Source organism: Talpa occidentalis, unplaced genomic scaffold (genome assembly GCF_014898055.3).
Source record: "Talpa occidentalis isolate TD23 unplaced genomic scaffold, MPIMG_talOcc4v2.1 talOcc4.6, whole genome shotgun sequence".
Classification (NCBI taxonomy): Eukaryota; Metazoa; Chordata; class Mammalia; order Eulipotyphla; family Talpidae; genus Talpa; species Talpa occidentalis.
The window spans coordinates 65,808,843-65,823,294 of NW_023604972.1; the positions used below are offsets into that span (position 1 = coordinate 65,808,843).

General features: G+C 44.9%; 1 protein-coding gene and 1 long non-coding RNA gene across 3 annotated transcripts in view; one reads left to right on the top strand and one right to left on the bottom strand.

The window, feature by feature from the left end:
• Positions 1-14,452, top strand: part of MCC (MCC regulator of WNT signaling pathway) — a 336,988-nt gene that overhangs the window by 259,222 nt on the left and 63,314 nt on the right. For both annotated transcript variants that reach the window (XM_054688299.1, XM_054688300.1), the window contains 2 exons: positions 11,315-11,478; positions 13,709-13,915. In XM_054688299.1, the coding sequence (XP_054544274.1) occupies positions 11,315-11,478; positions 13,709-13,915 (371 nt within the window). The remainder of the gene's footprint in view (positions 1-11,314; positions 11,479-13,708; positions 13,916-14,452) is intronic.
• LOC129144773 (uncharacterized) overlaps positions 1-14,452 on the bottom strand; it is a 42,971-nt gene that overhangs the window by 10,203 nt on the left and 18,316 nt on the right. The window lies entirely within an intron of this gene.

The window sequence follows — 14,452 nt, forward strand, 5'->3', positions numbered from 1 at the left end:
CGGAAAACTCTTTGACTGCTTTCATTTTTTTAAATTATTTTTTATCTACTTTATTCTATTTTTATATTCTCCAACATGGTTGTAAGGCAACCAACCCATTCCGAGCAGGTTTATGAACGGTTTTAGCAGCCACATGCTCTTCACCGTGGTTTGTAGTCGCTCCAACACTCCTTCGTACACTCCACTCCTCCACCCTTAACACCGCACTACCACCCTTATATTATCAGTCTTTTAGCACAGGTGTACCCACTTCAGGTGCCCGCCATCAGGCATGCACCCAGGATCACAGGGTTCCCTCATCTATCCTGATGGCGGAAGGGCAGAAAAGCCTGATACCTTTTACCTTACCCTACAATGGTGTTTTCTTTTTTTTTTTTTTTTTTTTTTAAGATTTATTTATTTATTTATACAAGCACTGGATACAGTCAGAAGTGCGGGAGGGTGAGAGAATTCACTAGAACCAGAGCAGGGAACAGAACAGGCAGACTGACAAAGTACACTGCTGAGGGGAGCAGTGGGCATGGCAGGAGAGGTCTGTCATGCCATGTGGGATCCTTGCAGGCAGCTGGGGATCCAACTGGCACTGCAGAGGCTACGGGCAGCTTCGCAGCCCAGCGCTCAACCACTGCACCACCAGGGGAGGCCCCCAACATGGTGTTTATAAGTTCATTCCTTCCATTGCTTCTATTTGTCAGTTACTGAGGCCCTCAACTGTATTTTTGAATCATCTATAGTGTTTCTTATCTCCATTATTTCCAATTGTAGCTTCCTCATATTTTCCTTAATATTTATTCTGTTGTTATTTTACATCCATTTTTTTAGTTCCTCATCATTGCCAGAACTGTTGCCCTGAACTCCCCTTCCATCATGCACCTCAACTCTGCTGAGTCAGGGATCATTTCTTTTTTCACTCTGGCCTTTGTGATGTTGACTTCTGTCTCCTCATTTTCAATCTTTTAGCATGGATAGTATTTTGCATTTTAGTAAGGTTAGATTTTCAACTTCTGTCTTTTTACCTGTTGGAGGAATCAGGATCTGATACCAGTGAAAGGATCTGGTAAACAGGCAGGCCAGCAGAAAGGAAGGCAGGCAGCAACCAAGCCTCCCAGACCCACGCCCCATTCTCCATGCTTTCTTCTCTCTGGCTTCTCTCATCTTTTTTTTTTTTTAATATTTATTTATTTATGCATACAAGAGCTTGGGTACAGGCCAGATGTGCGGGGGATGAGAGGATTCACCAGAGACAGAGTGGGGAACAGAATAGGCAGATCCACCGAAATACACTGCTGAGGGAAACAGTGGGCAAGACAGGAGAGGTCTGCTGCGTCATGTGGGTGGCTTCCTGGTGGGCCAGGGATTGATCATGCTGCAGAGGCTGCAAATAGCTTCACAGTGCAGTGCTTAACCCCTTACGCCACCAGGGAGGCCCCTTCTCTCATCTTTATCTCTCAATCGCTACCATCTCAGTGCAGGTGTCCACAATAACAGACACATGTGCTCCATACCCGAGTACTTTTTTTTTTTAAAGATTTGGTTTTTTTATACAAGAACCGGGTGTAGGGTAAGGTAAAAGGTATCAGGCTTTTCTGCCCTCCCACCATCAGGATAGATGATGGATCCTTGTGGTCCTGAATGCATGCCTGATGGTGGGCACCTAGAATAGGGTGTGGGCATAGGTAGATGGGATTCACCTGGCCTAAGACTGGGCTTTTAAGGGCAGCATCACGGGGATGCCAGCAGAAGCCGAGAAGAGCAGAAGAAGCTGAAAGAGAAGCCAAGAAGAAGCCAAGTACAAACGGAAGCTGAGAGAAGCAGAGAAGCTGAGAGAAGGCCAGAGAGCCCAGATAGAGTGAGGATTTGCTGGGGGCTGGGAGGACTGCCAGCCTCCCGGCACCCCAGCACCCCTGCCTGCTGTGTACCTGGTAAACCCCAACAAAAGACCTGCAAAAGCCACTGAGGACTCTGACTCCTCCTTTACCCGGTCTGCTGGATCAAAAAACCTGCACCGTGTCCGTTCCTGCCCTTACACTGGGGTACAGGCCAGATGTGTGGGAGGGTGAGAGGATTCGCCAGAGACAGAGTGGGGAGCAGAACGGGCAGATTGACTGAAATACATTGCTGAGGGGAGCAGCGGGCGAGACAGGAGAGGTCTGCCCCACCATGTGGGTATCTCTATGGCCAGCCAGGATCAAACCTGCACAGCAGAGGTTGCGGATAGCTTCACAGTGCTGCGCTCAACTGCTTGTGCCACCAGGGAGGCCCCATACCCGAGCACTTTTGCACTAGCATATCACGTGTGAGTAATGAAACCTGGGAAGAAAACAAAGCCACAGATGGCAGCCATAGAGACTATCAGCAGGAAAGTGAAAAAGAGCCTGACTTACTCCATTTTCCTTGCACCTCCTTAACAGAGAATCTTATCTTGGGATGGCCACTCCTGCTATTGGTAGGTGCTTAATCTCTAGTTTTTTCAGATGTTCTTAGTGGGGGTTGGCAGGTGTTTTGTATCTCACCATGGGGGCAGACTGTGGCAAATGTTTTAAATAGTTAAGCTTGGGGTGGGGGTAGGTGTTTTGAATATCTCAACCTGGTCTTTAAGTACTAGCTTCTTCTATAGGGAAGTCCAGTTTCTCTGACCCATTTAGCCTATACCTATTCTGTGTTAAAAGCTGCAGGCTCAAGCAGTATCCTCATTCCGTGCCCCACCTCTGCAGTTCACTAGCAATGTCCCCTGCATTCTGACAGCCTGTTTGTGCTCCCCTTTATCCAGTGTAATGCTGGGTCTTAGCAACCCCAGTGTTGGTTATATGCCCAAGCCAATAGCTGTAGGGTGCTCTCTACAGCAGCTGCTCCCACATCTTATGGGTTATACTACACCTGCTATCACTCTAAACAAAGCTCACAATGTTTTTCCTACCCCTTTGTGCTGGACTCATGCTTGCATTGTGTACTATGGTTGTTATTTTTCCCTCAGAAGTTTTTTGGCTTTGTTTTATTTTTTCTAAGATTTATTTTATTTATTTATGCATACAATAGCCAGGGTGTAGGCCAAGGATGCAGGGGGCAGAGGATTCACCAGAGACAGAGTGGGGAGCAAAACAGACAGATCTACTGAAATACACTGCTAAGGGGAGCAGCGGGCAAGTCAGGAGAGGTCTGCTGCACCATTTGAATTAGCTCCCTGGCTGGGGATAAAACTCATGTTGCAGTGGCTGCTGATAGCTTCATAGTGCTGAAACTTAGCCCCTTATGCCACCAGGGAGGCCCCTTGACTTTTTTTTATTGCAGTTTTGTTGTATCAAGAGGAGGTTAGCCAGGGTTGCTGGACTCACAGAATTTATAGGTTAACCTTTTTTTTTTTTTTTTTTGCAAGAATGTACTTGGTGATGTGTTTTTACTGCCTTTCCCAGGAAGAGGTTAATGATATTAGTTTGCCCATTATTGGTGATGTCGAGGTGTGTAGGGTAAAGAAAATGTCAGGCTTTTCTGCCCTTCCGCCATCAGGATAGATGATGGATCCTTGTCCTGAATGCATGCCTGATGGCGGGCACCTGGAATAGGGTGTGGGCATAGGTAGATGGGATTCAGCTGAGCTAAGACTGTGCTTTTTAAGGGCGGCATCACGGGGGGACGCCAGCAGCCCCAGCCAGCAGCAGCAGAACCTGAAGGAGAAGCCGACGCAGAAGCAGAGAACGCCAGAGAGCCCAGATAGAGTGAAGACTTGCTGGGGGCTGGGAGGTCTGCCAGCCTCCCAGCCCCCCAGCCAGCACCCCTGCCTGCCATATGCCTGGTGAACCCCAATAAAAGACCTGCAAATCCACTGAGGACTCTGACTCCTCCTTTACCCGGTCTGCATGGGATCAGAAAACCTGCACCGTGTCTGTTCCTGCCTTTACAATTGGCGTAAGTCGGCAGGATCCATGTAGATGGGTATTGGAGCCCTCCGAAGACCTGGAGGGACTAAAGTAAAAGACTGCCTGTGACGACGCTGGAGGCGCCATGGCGGTATAGAAGATGGATACGTCCATGAGCTACAGGATGAGACCTGGCATGAAGGAGATGCCCGAAAGGACCAGCCAATGACACCGGAAAGGACCAGCCAATGACCCCTGAGGCAGCAGGCCGTTGCTGAAGCAGGGAGAGGCCAATGGACTTGAACTGATGGACTGAGGAACTGACAATCCCGCCAGAAGGCGGAGGACCTTGGCAGGTTATGTTTTTTTATGGGAATCTAGGGGTGGCCAGTGGGCCTAGAGGGCCAAAAGCAGCCTGTGCATGCCCAGCAGCCAGGTGGAGGAGAAAAGCCAACTAAGAAAGCAAAAGCTGGTACTGATGATAAGTTGAGAAGCCCTGAGTGGCTGTTAAGCAGCCTTGGTATGCTGAAGAACTGTGAGTCTCGTAAAATCACCTGTGGGTGATGCCCTGCTCATTCTTGAGCGAGGGTGAGGAGCTGAGGAACCCGTCCTTGGGGGACGGGTGGGGAACGTGGCTTGGGGTGGAGCCCAAGCCGCATGTAGATTTTTGATCCCCGACCCATGTGCTTGTGCAGTGGGTTGGCCTGAGTGCAGGGGTCTGTGAGTTGCATGGGTGGCCATGAAGGCCGAGTGTTGGAGCGACTGCAGACAGAAACCCTGAGGGTTGGTGATTACCCCCAACAGAATAAAATTGCCAATCCCAGAGCTAGTGCATCCTGGGGGTGGATGCTGTGTGCCTTGTAGCCTAGACTACAGCCAGAGAAGGCCAGGAAGCCTGATGGCTCCTGGTATGTTATAGTAGATGCCGTGAGTGATTCCCCTCCCTCGTATGAGCAGTGCCTTCGGCAGCAGATTTGGTGGCTCATCTGCTGGTACCAATAATTGTCTTTTGCACTTGGTTGGTGCCCTGCCTGGACTTATTTGTGTTCTGTTGTATTTTGTTATATTGTATTTTGTTATATTTGATGTATTTGCTTTTGTGGGCCATGGCTGCACTGTTAGTTTGCTTAGAAAATTGTATATATATGTATAGACTGTATGGCAGAAAACCCTGAGGGGGTGGACTGTAGGGTAAAGAAAATGTCAGGCTTTTCTGCCCTTCCGCCATCAGGATAGATGATGGATCCTTGTCCTGAATGCATGCCTGATGGCAGGCACCTGGAATAGGGTGTGGGCATAGGTAGATGGGATTCAGCTGAGCTAAGACTGTGCTTTTAAGGGCGGCGTCACGGGGGGACGCCAGCAGCCCCAGCCAGCAGCAGCAGAACCTGAAGGAGAAGCCGACGCAGAAGCAGAGAACGCCAGAGAGCCCAGATAGAGTGAAGACTTGCTGGGGGCTGGGAGGTCTGCTAGCCTCCCAGCCCCCCAGCCAGCACCCCTGCCTGCCATATGCCTGGTGAACCCCAATAAAAGACCTGCAAATCCACTGAGGACTCTGACTCCTCCTTTACCAGGTCTGCATGGGATCAGAAAACCTGCACCGTGTCTGTTCCTGCCTTTACAAGGTGTTTGTAAGCATCATTTTTATGAACACCTTTGTCTTCAGTAGACACAGGGACAGTGCGTATTGCTCAAGGGTAACCTCTCTGCTCTCTCACACCTTTCCTCTCAGGCCTGGATGTTGACTATTAAATGGTTTTCTGTTTTGTTTTATTCTTATCCTGCTTATTCCTTGCTGCAATTAGAGTGGGCACTGCTGCAACATGTAAAATGGAGGGACTGCTACAAAGGAAGCACCAGGTTCTTGGTTTCAGACTTAGGGCCTCAACAGGATCTAAGCTCATCTCACATCTTGCCTCTTAGCACAACATGTGTATTGATGCTGAAAGAATATTTAGCTCCTTCCAGCAGTTGAATTGCTTTACAAGGCATGACATGTGCTTGATCAGCACACAGAAGGTGATGTGGATTTACCCTTGGAAATCCATCAGAGTCATGGCCTTGTCCTGTCCTGCTGCCTTCCCCCTCAACTTGATAAGGCTTTGGAGCATTCACAGCTGGCCCACACCACTTTTATTTGTCACACTACTTGGCTAATATCTCTAACTTCGGTGAAAGTTCCCACCTGGGGAATCCACCTTAATTGAAAGCTTTCAGCCTTTTTAGCCATAAGCCATGTAATATGTCTTAGATTTGATATTTGAAAAATAAATTATCTAACAAAATCTTGATACTTTTTAAAGCTGACTTACAAAATAATGTCTCTCATTTCTTTTACATCTTCAATTCATGTGGTCTTAATCAAGTCCCACTACCTGCCCAGCACTGTGAATACCTAGGGCACCTCGGTGAACAGTCACTGCTCTCCAGAGCTGAGCTTAATAGAGTCAACATGTCAGCTAATAAGTAATTACATAGAATATGATGCCTCAAAGGAAGAAGGAAATACGAGACTATAGGTAGACAGGGAAGGCTTCCTAGTAAAGGAGTTTTCAAAATAAAGCTTCAAAAAGAGCATTTATGAAGGGGAAAATGAGAGACTTCCAAACTAAGTAGACACAACACCAAATATGGGATGATGCCTAGTCCCAGGGTATGTGCCTTGTGACACTGAAACAATATTTTGGAGTAGATTTATTCTAATAAAGGTGCACAGAATTAGATGGACCAGGGAAATGTTCCTAACATCCAACCCATTCAACCATATTTGCATTTGGGTTAGGGTTTTTGTGAGAGTTCAAAATAGCAGGCAACCTTAAGTATTAGATTAGAAATGTACCAGCTCTGGTTGAGTAGGCTGAGCAGATCCTGAGGAAAACTAGTTTTGCCTATGACTGTGGTTTAACTGGATAAGAATGCTGGTTAGATTTAATTTTCATAGCCATGATTTTTTCCTCCTTTCCAGATTTCCAAAGTACTAGGGTGTTCCCTTAAACATCAATATGAAAACCACAGGCTCTAGGTTCTCACTGGAAAAGCCATAGTTGTCTTTTCTCCAGCTCCTCTCAGGGTTGTGGAAAGAACCAGACCTTCTAATTTCACAAGAACGTTCATAAATTCTAATGATTTCTAAATGTGAACAATTAATTTTAAAACTTAAAAAGAAGAAGAAGCCTGCCAGATATCAAACAATATCATCTAAACAGAACACACCTCTGGCTACAGGTGGCCAGTTTGCATCCTCTGATCAAAGGGAGAGATCCATTCCATGTATACATCTGTGTCGTGTTTCATCTTTACAGCAAATTGGACAACTAGAAGTCCAAATGCTAAGACTGTGTGAGCTTACCCCTTCCCACAATTCCTTTCACTTTGTACTTTTATGGGCTAACTTAATTTTATTTTATTTTTTTTAATAATAAATTTTATTTTTATATTCCGCATACAATTGCAACCCCCCCATTCTGACCCCAATCCCTCCCCTCCCACCCCCCACCCCCCAAAAAGTGTCTCTGGTTCATAGTTTTTTTGTTGATTTTGATTTTCACTTTCTTACAGTTATTCATTTTCCTGGTCTCTTATTTAAGTTTTCTAGATTCCTGCTATGAGTGAGACCATCCGGTATTTTTCTTTTTCTTTTTGGCTTATTTCACTGAGCATGATCCCTTCCAGCGCCATCCATGTTGCTGCAAATTGCATGTGTTTCTCTTTTTTGAATGCTGAGTAATATTCCATGGTGTATATGTACCACATCTTCTTGATCCAGTCATCTATTTTTGGGCATTTGGGCTGTTTCCAAAGCTTGGCTATTGTAAATAGTGCTGCTATAAACATAGGGATGCAGGTGCTCTTTGGAATTGATGTTTCTGTGTCCTTTGGGTAAATCCCTAGGAGTGGAATTGCTGGATCATATGGAAGCTCTATGTTTAGTAGGTCCAGAAATCTCCACACAGCTCTCCATAGTGGTTGGACCAGTCTGCACTCCCACCAACAGTGCAGAAGAGTTCCTTTTTCTCCACAACCTCGCCAACATTTGTTGTTGCTAGTTTTTTTAATATGTGCCATTCTCACTGGTGTAAGATGATAGCTCATGGTAGTTTTGATTTGCATTTCCCTGATTGCAAGTGATGTTGAACATTTTTTCATATGCCTGTTGGCCATTCGCATTTCCTCTTCAGAGAAGTTTCTTTTTAGCTCTTCTGCCCATTTTTTGACTGGATTCTTTTCTTTGTTGTTGTTAAGTCTCATCAGCTCTTTGCAGATTTTTGTGATCAGTCCTTTATCATTAATGTTGTGTGCAAAAATGTTCTCCCAGTTGGTGGGGTTTCTCTTTGTTTTTGTTATTGTCTCTTTTGCTGTGCAGAAGCTCTTTAATTTGATATAGTCCCAGCTGTTGATCTTTGCCTTCACTATCACTGCTTTGGGTGATGTGTCTGTAAAGATGTCTTTGATGTGCAAATCACGTAGTGTTTCGCCTATATTTCCTTCTATGTATTTTATGGTTTCAGGTCTTATGTCTAGTTCTTTAATCCATTTTGAGTTGATTTTTGTGTATGGTGTGAAGTAGTGGTCAAGCTTCATTCTTTTGCATGGAGCGACCCAGTTTTCCCAGCACCATTTATTGAACAAAATTTCTTTTCTCTAATGCATAGTCTTTGCTCCTTTGTCAAAGATTAGTTGACCATAAATCTGTGGGTTTATTTCTGGATTTTCTATTTGATTCCATTGGTCTGTGTGTCTGTTCTTGTTCCAATGCCATGCACTTTTGATGATTATGGCTTTGTAGTATAGTTTGAAATCTGGGAGTGTGTTGCCTCCATTCCCTTCTTTTTTTTTTCAGGAGAGCTTTGGCTATTCGGGGTTTTTGGTGATTCCATATGTATTTCATCAATAATTGTTCTATTTCTTTGAAGAATAACATTGAAATTTTTATTGGAATAGCATTGAATCAGTATATTGCTTTTGTTAGGATGGCCATTTTAATAATGTTTATTCTTCCAATCCATGTGTCCTCATTCACAAAGCTCTGTTCACACTTCTGGCCTTCTCCCCATCCCTGGAATGCACCAACTATCTGACTGCCGGTAGTTGGTAGATAGTTGGTGCATTCCAGGGATGGGGAGAAGGCCAGAAGTGTGAACAGAGCTTTGTGAATGAGGAGCAACGTGGACAGCTGAGGCAAGGACCAATTAGATCAGTAATTCTCACCCTGATTACACATGAAAATTGTCTGAGGAACTTAAAAATTTTGAGTGTCCAAGCCCCTCCCCCAGAGACTATAGTTTAATTGGTCTGGGGTGGGGCATGGACTCTGATATTTTATAAATCCCCAGGGAATTCCATGGAGCAGCCTGGGTTGAGAATGTCAGCATTCTTGATCATGCAGAGTCTTACAGGCTCTGGTAAGGAGTTTGGACTTTAATTGAATGACAGTGGGAAGCCATTAGATGGTTTGGACTAAGGGGAGTAACATGGTCTGATTTATGTCCTCATGTCTCTCTCTTGGGCTACAGTGTGGGAAATGGAATGTAAGAGGTTGTTTAGTAGCTTTGTTGAGAAATGAAGATGGTTTGGATTTCAGTGGTGTCAGTGGAGATGGTATGCAGAGGTTACTTTGGGGATAAGTTTTAAAGGTTGTGGTCACAAGACAGACTGGGTTTAGATTGTGAGGCAGAAGGAGATCAAGATTACCTGAGAGTTGGCTGAATCACTGGGTGGATGGTGATACCATTTACAAAGATGGAAGAGAAAATTTGAGAGGAGGAGTGAATATTGTGTGCAGTGGTTGGAGTGAATCTTTAGGCTGTTTTCTTACTGGATTTAGTGACATTCAATATAAACAGCCAAATCAGGTTAACTAAAATATTCTGATAAATCCTGTTGCTGTAGTGCTGAGTGTTCTTGAAGTTCTTCCAAAAGCAATTAACCATTTCAGTGCATGGTAAAAAGAATAGAGGAGCAGTGAAGAAGGGAAACTGCTGAAGATAGGGAACTTCTTTCATGCAGAAATTATGTTGGATGTAGGAGAGATAGCTGTAGTTGACAACTATATTGCTGTAAGAACTGAATGGCATTCTTATACATAAAATCCAAAATAGCTGGCTGAGATATTTGTATTTAACTTTGAGGGGATTTTTCTCCACTAAAATTATCTTCTATGATATGTCTAGCTAGCATTAAGATTATTTTCCTTCCCAGACCAAACCCTTGATGTCCAGCAATTAAAAGTAGCCTATATTTTAAAATAAGAATCAAATTATTTTAATTGCTTATAAGACACTTACATGGAGAACAAAATGGAATTTGTTAGAATAGTTTATTTTTCCCCTGGCTTATATTGAAATGGGTTAAATTGCAGATATTAAGAATATCAGGGGCCTCCCCCGTGGCGCAGCGGTTGAGCGCTGGGTTGCGAAGCTGCCCGCAGCCTCTGCGGCGCCGGTTCGATCCCTGGCTGCTCCCCGGCCACAGGAGGAGGGTCCCACATGGCGCGCAGACCTCTCCTGCCGCCCACTGCTCCCCTCAGCAGTGTACTTCGGTCCTTCTGCCTGCTCTGCTCTCGCCCTCCCGTGCTTCTGACTGTACCCAGTGCATGTATAAACAAACAAACAAAACAAACAAATAAATAAATAAATAAAACATGCCTCTATTAAAAAAAAAAAAAAAAAAAAAAGAATATCAGGGAAAAAGTCCTGATTTTAAATTCATTGAGGGCAAAGGCTGTCTCCAATGTTTCTTTTTAATTCCAAGTTTCTGCTCACTTTGAGGATTTTGTTTTGTTTATATAGTAAAGTGATAAGACCTGTTTAACTCTAACTTTCTGGAGTCAGTGTTTGCGTGAGCCTTTTCTGGGACACTCTTTTGTTTTTCCATAAGAAACTTGAGGAATGGGGGTCTCCCTGGTGGCGCAAGGGGTTAGGCACTGCACTGTGAAGCTATCCGCAGCCTCTGCAGCACGAGTTCAATTCCCAGCTGGCCAGGGAGGAACCCACATGGCACAGCAGACCTCTCCTGTCTCACCGCTGCTCCCCTCAGCAGTGTGTTTCAGTACATCTCCCTGTTCTGTTCCCCACTCTGTCTCTGGTGAATCCTCTCAGCCCCTGCATCTCTGACCTGTACCCCAGCTCTTGTATGCATAAATAAATAAATCTTTTAAAAAAGTGTTAAAAAAAAAAACTTGAGGCATGACTGCCTTCTAGTGAAAAAGGAGAAAGCAAGAATTCCAAGAGGCATGGCTTCAGCTAGAAAATAACTAGTGTGAAACTCATTAATAAAGACTTGACATTGGGTCTAAGCCTCAGAGACAGTATGGGCAGCCTGTGAGATTAGAGTACAAGGTGTTACAGTTGGGCTGTCAGCCTTCATTAGCATTTCATTGACCCATAGGTGTTCATGCTGGTAAGAAAAATGGAGAACATCCCTTGCCTGCTTAACTCAGTTTTGTCCACATTCACTTCCAGATAACTGCAGTGACCTGAACTCAGAACTGCAGAGGGTGCTGACAGGGCTGGAGAATGTCGTCTGCTGCAGGAAGAAGAGCAGCTGCAGCCTCTCGGTGGCCGAGGTGGACAGACACATTGAGCAGCTCACCACCGCTAGTGAACACTGTGACTTGGCTATTAAGGTAGAGCCTCCTGTCCTCCATGCTCTGGCTCTTTGAGATCATAAAAAGGAAATAATCAGAGCCCTCTCTCTTTATCAAACATCTGCTAGGGATAAGTGTTCTAAGAGTTGGCCCACTAGGTAGAAGCAGGAGTCTTGTAAATTTTTTTGGCCTGAATTACATTAGAAAAAAATCATTATAGGGCCTCCCCAGTGGCACAGCAGTTGAACGCTGGGCTGCGAAGCTGCCTGCAGCCTCTGCAGCACCAGTTCGATCCATGCCCGTAGGCGACGGTCCCACATGGCACGCAGACCTCTCCTGCCACCTGCTGCTCCCCTCAGCAGTGTGTTTCATCAGTCTGCCTATTCTGTTCCCTGCTCTGGCTCTGGTGAATTCTCTCACCCTCCCGTGTTTCTGACTGTACGCAGTGCTTATATAAATAAATAAATAGATAGATAAATAAATAAATAAATAAATAAATCTTTTTAAAAAATCATATCAGTCAAAATCACTGACTTTGCAGCAAAACTGACAATTTACTTGGAAACTATTAGACTACTAATACTGATTCTCATGATTTTGGTGTGGCTCATCATATTGCACTCTTAGGTTGTAAGATTAACTTGGGGGGGTTATGAAATCTTTAAGACCTCTAGAGTATTATTTCAGGAGTTACCAATTCATGGTGCCAACAAGGGGGAAGTTCATGTCTGAATGAGTTATCCATCTGGAGCACAAGGGAGCTTCACAACTTTCATGTGCATTCATTTTACTGCAGGAGGAGGCCCAAATCAGAGCATTTGCTGCATCTGCACAAACTGGGGAACAATGGGAAAGTCAAGACCTGTTGATCCTGGGCCTCTAGAATTACTTGATTCACTACAGTTTAGTGACCTAGGTGTAGTGATCCAAACTGAAAAGTCTGGAAATAACCATTGCCAGGGAAAAAATGTGAGGTGTTATTTGAAAAATGTCTTAGCACTTTAGGCTCATTTCCATAAACCAGAATCCTAGATTCCACAAAAGAATGGTGATATTGCAAGGTAAAACATGATTCATGTTTATGACACAGCTGGGTTTCCATCTTCATTCATCTCAATTACAAATAAGAGGAGGTTTGGGGAAGCAAGTCCTGGTGTTTGCTTCTCTAGTGTCCCAAACACTATATTGGATTCGAATGTCAACTTGGCGAGGAGGCCCGGCCTCAGCATTAAGAGGAAAGGAGGGGGCTAAGCTCTTTTGCTAGCCAGTAAGGCACAGAACGGGCCCTCAAGGAAGGCCAATCTGATTTGAGAGGAAAGACAAAGCAGCAAGTGTGGAAAGTGACAGCAAGATTTGATTAACAGTCTTTATCAGAAAACCAGCTTGAGAGTCCTAGAGTGACGTGCCTCACATATCCCATTTTGGTATCTGTTTCTCATCACATCACTTCACTGCCTCCTACTACTTTATAGTAACTCTGCTTCCTCCTTCAGTATCAGTTGAATTATGCTTCCTTTTCTGAAGAACAATAACTGTGAATGAATAGTTTCTGAAAGCAAGCAGAAAAAGTTCTTCTTTTCTAACATTATGCATGTTCCTTCTCCATTGAGACTGTTTTAAGGAAATTCTCAAGAATTCTCCAAGTACTGTTAAAATTATGTTTATTTCATTTCATAGCTTTCTTATTAATTAATTAAATCCCTGTAGCTTTACAAACCTCCACAATGAGCTTCCTCATTACTGTGTAGAGGTTTATTTTTGTCTCTCACACTGAGGGATTGAACTTCACTCACACCCTCTGGATTGTGATATGAAACTAAAAGCTGGAAAAGGTGATGCAATCTGCTGTATCGCTGAGTTGTAACACAGGAGGCCTATAATTTGGGAAACTTCAAGTTCAATTTTGTATGCAGTTTGCATTATCAGGATCACTAGCTGGTGTGCAGCCTGGTAATGTGTTCACCAACTTGGAACGTGGACAGAGCAGATAAACATTTGTATGGACACGGCAGTTAGTGTCACAGACAAACTTACACATGAGGAAGACACTTTATCTTGCTTACTCTGGGGACCAGTGGGAAGCCCAGGCAGTTCGCAGAACCTCATCTGAAAATGGGTAAAGGATGATTTTGGATATCACTCGTCGTGAGCACTGTTTGTAATGAGGTGGTGTGGAGCCCATTCTTCTATGAACTCTCACTCCTGGCCTCGTTTCTTTCCCTCCTCTTTCTCCAAAATGACTCTACTTGTCTTTGTGGCTGTCTCGCAGACTGTCGAGGAGATTGAGGGGGTCCTTGGTCGGGACCTTTATCCCAACCTGGCTGAAGAGCGCTCTCATTGGGAGAAGGAGCTGGCAGGGCTGAGGGAAGAGAATGAGAGCCTGACAGCGATGCTGTGCAACAAAGAGGAGGAACTGAACAGGACCAAGGCCACCATGAACGCCATCCGGGAAGAGCGGGACCGACTCCGAAGGAGGGTGAGTGCGGAGTGCACTGGGCTGAGAAGGACAGGCGGCAGAGCCAAAAGCGACCCGGGGAGGTATGGTATTTGTGGCTTGGGACTCACCATTCCTATCTGCAATGAAGTCATTCTTGTAAGGAAACTAATTTGAAAGTGCTGAGAAGTGGAGGTAAGATTCAAAAATCACTGGCCCCTGGAATCTCAAGTCTAAGTAGATGATAAAATTCTATCCAGGCAACAATTCTCAAACCTTTCTTCAGGGTGCGCACATTTTCCCCAAGCTCGATTAAAATTTCTTCTTTTAAGATAGACTAAAGGGCCTCCCCTGGTGGAACAGGCAGTTGAGCGCAGCACTGTGAAGCTGTCCACAGCCTCTGCAGCGTGGGTTCCATCCTGGCCGGCCAGCGAGAATCTCACATGGCACGGCAGACCTCTCCTGTCTTGCCTGCTGCTCCCTCAGCAGTGTATTTCAGTCAGTCTGCCTGTTCTGTTCACCACTCTGTCTCTGGTGAATCCTCTCACCCTCCCGCACATCTGGCCTGTACCATGGTTC